Source organism: Eleginops maclovinus, chromosome 4 (genome assembly GCF_036324505.1).
Source record: "Eleginops maclovinus isolate JMC-PN-2008 ecotype Puerto Natales chromosome 4, JC_Emac_rtc_rv5, whole genome shotgun sequence".
Taxonomy (NCBI): domain Eukaryota; kingdom Metazoa; phylum Chordata; class Actinopteri; order Perciformes; family Eleginopidae; genus Eleginops; species Eleginops maclovinus.
In genome coordinates this window covers 1,745,857-1,754,415 of record NC_086352.1, presented here as the reverse complement: position 1 = coordinate 1,754,415, position 8,559 = coordinate 1,745,857, and the positions used below count along the sequence as shown (strand labels likewise).

General features: G+C 43.3%; 2 protein-coding genes across 4 annotated transcripts; one reads left to right on the top strand and one right to left on the bottom strand.

Moving 5' to 3' along the window:
• Nucleotides 1-1,120: 1,120 nt before the first annotated feature.
• Nucleotides 1,121-2,456, top strand: LOC134862772 (G-protein coupled receptor 4-like). Its single transcript, XM_063880856.1, has 2 exons — nt 1,121-1,480; nt 1,923-2,456. The coding sequence occupies exons 1-2, from the start codon at nt 1,121-1,123 to the stop codon at nt 2,454-2,456; spliced, it is 894 nt and encodes a 297-aa protein (XP_063736926.1).
• A 1,197-nt stretch (nt 2,457-3,653) lies between these two features.
• Nucleotides 3,654-6,377, bottom strand: LOC134862769 (uncharacterized). Of its 3 annotated transcripts, none has more exons than XM_063880851.1 (3): nt 6,075-6,377; nt 4,714-4,975; nt 3,654-4,476 (listed from the first exon to the last, which is right to left on the bottom strand). In XM_063880851.1, the coding sequence occupies exons 2-3, from the start codon at nt 4,972-4,974 to the stop codon at nt 3,817-3,819; spliced, it is 921 nt and encodes a 306-aa protein (XP_063736921.1). In that variant the 5' UTR covers nt 4,975; nt 6,075-6,377; the 3' UTR covers nt 3,654-3,816. The 3 variants fall into 3 exon arrangements, with proteins under 3 accessions (XP_063736921.1, XP_063736920.1, XP_063736919.1); XM_063880850.1 differs by having other exon boundaries at nt 6,055-6,376; XM_063880849.1 differs by having other exon boundaries at nt 6,065-6,375.
• Nucleotides 6,378-8,559: the final 2,182 nt, after the last annotated feature.

Genomic DNA, 8,559 nt, shown 5'->3' with positions numbered 1-8,559 from the left:
ACAGAAACCTAGTCCCTGGCAGCAGCTATCCCTCTGTTTCTGCAGGCTTCCTCCTCCTGAAGATGACCTGGTTGTGAAATGAAACCCTTACGAAACACGCAGCAGTATTTCTGTGAGTGGGTGTCAGTAGTGACTTTTGCAAGCTTGTACTCCCAGCAGGGATTGTTCTGCTACACTGAACGCACATCAGTAACTCCTTGCATTATATTTCTCAGTTATGCTCAGCTTGCATCACCTGTTTACTGCGCAGTTGCATCAGTGAGAAGAACAGCTGTAGTGCTGCTGCAGACAAATCCAACACAGCTGGGATCAGGTGAGCCTTCTTCACATGCACTTCAAAGGACAAAAAGGAAAAGCATCCACCGGCCAACGGCTTCAGGGAACTATAGATGTCTATCCCCAATGTGTTTTCATTGCAACACACTTTGAAGGACGCTACAGACAACAGAACTCAGGTTGCTCTGCAGCCTGAAGGCAAAGACTGATTCAAAGACTAGAAAGCATTACAGGGAGGTCATTTAGTTTAGCCCCTGCAGCTGGAATCACGCCCCTTTGTACGTATTCAACCCTTCAGTCCCTGAAGCAGCCATATTTTGGTTTACTGCCCAATCCAACGCCAGTTTGAGTCCCTTTGGAGCGGGTTTATTACCCCTGTTCTCGGGGATGTGGGGCTACTTTGGCAGAAGATAAGGACTGCAGGACGCTGTGAACCCTGTCAGGTGAGATTCATGGAGCACTCATGTGTGGGTCGAACAAAAGATATCTCAGTTTTAGAGTTCACAAAGATTTCTCTGCTGGAAAAGTCCGGCTAAATTACTTAGAACCAAGAAGCTAAAGAGCAAAACTCTGATGAGCATGAGATTTAAAAGCTTTTGCATGATTCGTTATAGAGGAGGTCAGTTTCATCATTGATTATTAGACAATATGGATGAAAGTTAGCAACAGATTTCTTGACTTGCTGTTCCTTCTTTTTGGTGACTTTTGGAGGGAAAGCACTGATGGAACTTTGGATTTATTGTCCTTCGCCAAAGCTAAACATGTTCCTACTCATTTTTCCATGGCATATCTTTTGAAAAAGAACACCATCCTCTCCGTGCACCATCAGCTCTTCTTCCCAGTGATGATGAACTCCACCACCAACCTCTACCTGAACTCTACCGCCGCCCGTGGACCCCCCCCATGGTACCAGTTCCCGGTGTGCGCCGTGGCTCCGTACGGCTTCATCTTCTACTTCGGGGTGAAGGTCTTTAACCTGGCAGTGGGGACGCCCTGCAACGTGCTGGTCCTCTGGCAGATCGCCACCAGGAAGAGCGACGCGTCCACCTCGGACATATTCATCTTCAACCTGGCCGTCATGGACGCCTTCTTCTGCCTCATGACGCCCATTGAGATGGTGAACCGGCTGCTGCTGGACGACGGACGCATCTGGTACTTCCAGAGGTTTGCGTACGGGATCAAGGACGTGGCCCCGCTCTTCCTGGTGAGTGTCTCAAAGTACTCCTGTCAGCCCGAGATCACTTTGAAAACTGCTTTTCCTGCAATAGTACTCATTCTGCTGCAGCTCAAGACACGTTGCAAAGATACAATACATACAAAGTAATGCCAAAACACAAAAAGCAAAGGGGTTGCACGAGTTCTGCTGTCTATTGATGTTACTTATCATTTCTCAGTTCATTATACAATAATAACCCTACCGCGTTCTGTCTACTGCAGGACCGTGTTGCATCATCATCGTTTTGTAATTTAATCCGATGTTCTCAAATGTTTTAACTCATAAACCACTTCATTCAAATGTCTTTCCTGTTGTTAATCTGAGCCTGTGGAGCAGGAGGAGCCAATACAGACACTGAATTCACTGAAGGCATCTGTAGAGCTGCTTTGTATCACTCTGCTGACAGACTGTGGTGTTCCTGCTGCTGCAGGTGTGCATCTGCTTGGACCGCTACGTGGCGGTGGTCCACCCGATCCTCTTCACTGGTATCCGGGACAACAAGATCCGCATTGGGATTTCCGCGGTGGTCTGGGGCCTCATCCTGGCCTACGCCCTGACCAAGAGCACCCTGGGGGTCATGAGCGTGAATGAGGTCTTCAGCGGAGTCATCCTCTTCGCCTTCGCCGTCATGGTGTTCTGCAACATCTCCGTCATCTGGGTGCTGAGGCGCTCTGTGGCGGGGAAGGAGGAGATGCACCCGGTGAAGAGGAAGGCCTTCAAGATGGTGCTGATCATCCTGGTCATCATCGTGGCCAACTACCTGCCGCCCGTCGCCCTCATGCCCTTCGTGTCGTACTACACCTTTGTGGCGTTCAGGTGCCAGATCAGCATCAGCGTGTTCTCCATCATGGACCTGAGCTGCAGCATGGAGCCACTCCTCTACATCACCAAGATGGACCGTGTGGAAGGGCGCTGCTGCGGACGCTGTTTCTCCAGGAAGCAGGACGATGACGTCAAGGTGTGATCGACCAAAGGGAGGTGTCACTGTTTGTCCTTCATGCCCATAAACTAATATGAAACATTCGCATTAAAAAAACAGAGCCGGACTACAGCTCAGCTGGTTTATGATGCCCCCCACTGAAGGGGAGGCGACGGTCCACAGGTTTACATAGAGACACCTTTAACGACTCAGTCAGCTGATCGGCCAGCTAGCTAGATAATCAAAACCACTCCATTTCCCAGGAGGCTTTGAGAGCACCTCTAGTCAGCTGTTTATTTAAACAGACACATCAACAAATAATGGGTTGAAGTCAAAGAGCTCAAATCAAGTCGTTGAAGCTTCTGGTTTTGATGAATAATTACCCAGTGTCTCTTAGAATTGATTTTACAGTTACTTTACTGGTTTATACACTCTCATCGAGTCACGTCGTTTCAATATCCTTTAAATATCAGAGTGACCGACTCAGGGGACATTTTTCAACCACACCTTTTTAAATGAGCTTTTTATTAGCGATTTAAATGGTCTTTATTCCTTTTAATATTTGGTTATTTTTATACTGTTTTATTTGTTTATAGTTTTTAGAATTCTCTTTTTAGTTTGTCAGTTATTTTTATTATTTGTCTTTTGGGTTTTTATTTCATTTTTATCAATTTATTTATATTGTGTCCTATTTATTGAGTCCGTCTTCCTTCCTATTATTATTGTTGTTGTTGTTGTTGTTATTATTATTGTTGTTATTGTTGTTGTTATTATTGTTGTTGTTATTATTGTTACTAGGATGATGAGTTCTGTCTCTCAGCTGTGCCAACGCCTCGTTAACATGTGGATTCTGTTTAAGAGCGGCCCGGGGCAGTGTGTGGTTCACAGAGAGCAATTAGCCGCTCCTTAATGAAACACACCGCGGGACCAATTACCAACCGAGCGGTTAATGAGAGAAGTCGCTGTCTAAGTAAATCCCAGGCTAATGATTGCACCACATTGTGCAGCTGATAGATTTCAAAATAAAAGCATACAAAAACATGGTGTTTTATTTTGTGTTCATCAAGTGTGAATAAACTTAATCAATGAAGCAAATAGTTAAAAACGGACTGAAAGTGCCGTTTAAAAATGATTGCTTCTTAAATCCTTTAGCAAATATTAAAATATATTGAAGTGTTTCTTTTTCCGAGCCAAATAAAGAAGGAGAGGAGAAAAAAGGATCAAAACACTTTCTACTAAATCTTTCTTTGAAATAACTGTACGGACATTTTATTAGAGAAACCCAAAATGTTGGACGATGAATCGCATTCAAATAACAACAACTACATCTCCCATGATGCTTTGAGAGCTGATCTATATCTGAGACTCATGGGAGGTGTAGTTAGGTAGACATAAACAACAGGCGTTAGTTCTGAGTGATTTTCCTGCACAGTTCCTGCAGACTCTCCTGGCTGGCGTCCGGTCCGTCCTCGGAGGACACGTACCCGGGGTAGGTGGGGTAAAACTGGGGAGGGGGTGTTAGCTTAGCCACCTCCTCCGACAAAGCTAACAGCGGTATCAACTTAGCGTGAGCGTAGTCGATTTCAAAACCCTCGAAAATAAGCCCCACCCCCGACGCTCCGAGCCCCGCCTCCAGGAGCCTCGCCACCTGCTGGGCCGCCAGAACCAGACCCTCGTAGTCCTGCTTCTCTAACCCGAAGATATCTGAGGTCAGAGGTCGGCGTGGGACCAGGACTGTGAAGCCGGGGGAGTTTGGGAAGGGGGTGAGGAAGGCCACGTGACCCCGGTCCTCCCACACCCTCCACTGCTGCTCCTCCCCCCGCACAATGCGAGGGAACAGGCCGGGGTCCGCCGGGTCGTCTCCCAGGTAGGTTAAGTCCTGGGGGGCGTCCGGGTCGGGGAGGTGGGATCTGATCTGGGTCTGGATCTCAGTGAGGTGGGAGGCAGTCCAGCGGGGGGCGGTTCTGGAGGTGAGGTAACCCGGGTCCATGGCGTTGTAATCCTCCTCACCCGCCAGGTGGGGGCGCCACTCTGAGTCCAGACCGTGCAGGGGGAGGATCCGGATCTGGGGGGAGAAACAGAAACAGTCAGACACAACAGAAAAAGATGCTTGTCAGTTTCATATTTTCATCCTTCTTGTTAAAGACGTTTCTTTTGAGTCTTTCTTTTCTTTGTCTTGTGTTGCTCGTGCCCCGGGTTCAGGGTTGATACGGAGAGTTGGATATATTTCTGCTATCGTAGTAAGCGCAGAGAATACTTCTCTGGGAATTTGAAATCTTCCCCGCGGATACAGTGACCTCACCTGGGGGGGTGCGTCTCTGTGTGGCCGGCTGACCAGTGCACACCTCCGAACCCCGAGGCGGGAGCACAGCAGCTGGGAGACGGCCCGGGCCCCGAGGAGGAGGGAGAGGAGGTGCTGCTCCTCCAGCTGGAAGATGCTGCTCCCCGGGGGGCCGGGGGGGGTCCTCTGCAGGATCACTGAGCCTGGGGTCCAGGGCCGGGGGTTCAGGGAGGCAACCAGACCCTCACCCTGCCAGACCACATGCGGGGGCAGAGAGGACATCCTGAGGGGGGGAGGGGGGGGAGTAATCATTATAATAACAAATTAGAGGAAATTTACTTTAATAATATTGGGATTAAAAAGATCAAATGTGTTTGATAGAAGGTGATATAATAATAACAACAACAACAACAACAACAATAATAATAACAATAATAATAACAATAATAATAATAATAATAATAATAACAATAACAATAATAATAATAATAATAATAATAACAATAATAACAATAATAATAACAATAATAACAATAATAACAATAATAACAATAATAATAATAATAACAATAATAATAATAACAATAATAATAACAATAATAACAATAATAATAATAATAATAACAATAATAATAACAATAATAATAATAATAATAATAATAATAATAACAATAACAATAATAATAATAATAATAATAATATATTGGATCATAAAAAACTGGTAGAAAATCCAAATATAGTATGGTATTAAAAATAAATAAAAAAGTGAAGAATGTGTTTTTAAAAAAGTAAAAATAAGAGTATATTCATTAAAACATTTTATAATTTAATATGAGTTTATAATGGAAATGTCATATATGATAAGAAAAGTTGAATGTGACATTATTCACAGTATAATGTAAAAGGGATAAACAGTTCATCGAACAGTAAGTCATACAAACATACAAAATATAGTTTATCAAAAAAGGTCATAAAAAACGATTATATTTTAGAATTCATGAAATAGTGATCATAAAATATATAAACTTAAATATAAAAAGTAATAGTGTACCATTTCAAAGAAAAGTTAGTGGCCTAATACAATGAGTCCACAGTACAGGGTGTCATAAACAGTTAGAGAAGTACAAACACAGACTTTGAATTAAATGCAGCGATAAGCCGATAGTATCTTTAGATCAAAGTGAATAAATAAAGAGGTTCAGTGCTGAGTTATTACAGTTCTTACTGGGAGAAAACCATTAAAACCGTTAAACCAGCCGTTTTTTTAATGGAGTCTGGTTTAAAAGACCGTCCTCCAGAAAACGTCCTTCTGATAATGAACCTTGTAAACAGAATAAAGTGGAATACAGATGCTGCACACACCTGTCCTCACCTGTCCTCACCTGTCCTCTGATTACAGTAGAGAGATATAAACACAAACAGCTATGAGACAAACTTCAGTCATGTGACTTCAGTTCTCCTTCTTCGGTGGTTTGGCCAGAGGTAGTGTGCATCCAAAATGATGCATTACCGCCCTCTAGTGGATTAATGTAGAACTGCTTGTATTGATATTTTCAGTCCAATCTGACTTTGTTGTGATGTCTAAACTGAATGTACTGCGACTTTACATTAGATGGGTGGATAGACATAATTAGCTATTTGATTATAATAAACAAACAATGAAATGATGAATAAGAATAAGTTACCAATACAAATGAATACTTCCTGAGGCTTTGTATAAATATATGAATATAATAAATCTGATTAATGTCTTTCATCGTGCGAGTTCATAATGGAGTTCTGATTGCTGCCAATATACTGTAAAATGAATGTACTTTGGGGTAAATGACAGTAAATGCCTCTTAGTTTAGGAAACTAACTCAGAGTGAAACTCTTACTCAACAGGAAGGGGATTAAAATGTCTTTCGCACTGAAACTGCAGATGTTCAAAGAATGAGTCGCAGACACGCAGTAGGAATCAGGGTTAAGTGATATGAAACTGAGAAGGACTGAGATCTCCTGTTTATCTAGACTTCAAAAGAAACTAGCTTGAAAATCAATTACATTCATATTTGATGATTGAAGAATAGGGGAATCATAATGTCACTAAAGATACACGTTCCATCCAGAAGACACAAAAAATACCCCGAAAACTAATTTCAGAGACTAAAGACGACTACAGAGAGACTAAAGACGACTACAGAGAGACTGAAGACGACTACAGAGAGACTAAAGACGACTACAGAGAGACTAAAGACGACTACAGAGAGACTAAAGACGACTACAGAGACACTAAAGACGACAACAGAGAGACTAAAGACGACTACAGAGAGACTAAAGACGACTACAGAGAGACTAAAGGACTACAGAGAGACTAAAGACGACTACAGAGAGACTAAAGACGACTACAGAGAGACTAAAGACGACTACAGAGAGACTAAAGACGACTACAGAGAGACTAAAGACGACAACAGAGAGACTAAAGACGACTACAGAGACACTAAAGACGACTACAGAGAGACTAAAGACGACTACAGAGAGACTAAAGACGACTACAGAGAGACTAAAGGACTACAGAGAGACTAAAGACGACTACAGAGAGACTAAAGACGACTACAGAGAGACTAAAGGACTACAGAGAGACTAAAGACGACTACAGAGAGACTAAAGACGACTACAGAGACACTAAAGGACTACAGAGAGACTAAAGACGACTACAGAGAGACTAAAGACGACTACAGAGAGACTAAAGGACTACAGAGAGACTAAAGACGACTACAGAGAGACTAAAGACGACTACAGAGAGACTAAAGACGACTACAGAGAGACTAAAGGACTACAGAGAGACTAAAGACGACTACAGAGAGACTAAAGACGATTACAGAGAGAGAGACTAAAGACGACTACAGAGAGACTAAAGGACTACAGAGAGACTAAAGACGACTACAGAGACACTGAAGACGACTACAGAGAGACTAAAGACGACTACAGAGAGACTGAAGACGACTACAGAGAGACTAAAGACGACTACAGAGAGACTAAAGACGACTACAGAGAGACTAAAGACGACTACAGAGAGACTGAAGACGACTACAGAGAGACTAAAGACGACTACAGAGAGACTGAAGACGACTACAGAGAGACTAAAGACGACTACAGAGAGACTAAAGACGACTACAGAGAGACTAAAGACGACTACAGAGAGACTGAAGACGACTACAGAGAGACTAAAGACGACTACAGAGAGACTAAAGACGACTACAGAGAGACTGAAGACGACTACAGAGAGACTAAAGACGACTACAGAGAGACTAAAGGACTACAGAGAGACTAAAGACGACTACAGAGAGACTGAAGACGACTACAGAGAGACTGAAGACGACTACAGAGAGACTAAAGACGACTACAGAGAGACTAAAGACGACTACAGAGAGACTAAAGACGACTACAGAGAGACTAAAGACGACTACAGAGAGACTAAAGACGACTACAGAGAGACTAAAGACGACTACAGAGAGACTAAAGGACTACAGAGAGACTAAAGGACTACAGAGAGACTAAAGACGACTACAGAGAGACTAAAAACAACCATAAATAAACTGAAAACCATACAGAGACTGAAAAATGACCAAATAGAGTCTGAAGACGACCACAAAGGAAGGGAACAGCTTTAAAGAGACATAAAGACAATTGCTGTGACAGCATAGAGAGCAAAATATGAACTGTGCGGGGTGTAGGAGGTCACTCCCTCACAGCCGGCCCTCCGATGCTCTGGGGAGACAATCATCATGTTTATTAAAATCACATTACAGGACTTCATGGCATGTGGCTCACTGAGGGGGGGGACCCAGTAAGGCTGTAGGGCTATAAATAGTTCCTCTACTGTAA

What these genes read in the sequence shown, in the direction of transcription:
- LOC134862769 (XM_063880851.1), bottom strand. Translation starts at nt 4,974, where the DNA reads ATGTCCTCTCTGCCCCCGCATGTGGTCTGGCAGGGTGAGGGTCTGGTT. An exon ending in ACAGAGACGCACCCCCCCAG is followed by an intron (nt 4,477 to 4,713) that starts GTGAGGTCACTG and finishes TTCTCCCCCCAG; the next exon opens with ATCCGGATCCTCCCCCTGCA.
- LOC134862772 (XM_063880856.1), top strand. Translation starts at nt 1,121, where the DNA reads ATGATGAACTCCACCACCAACCTCTACCTGAACTCTACCGCCGCCCGT. An exon ending in ACGTGGCCCCGCTCTTCCTG is followed by an intron (nt 1,481 to 1,922) that starts GTGAGTGTCTCA and finishes CTGCTGCTGCAG; the next exon opens with GTGTGCATCTGCTTGGACCG.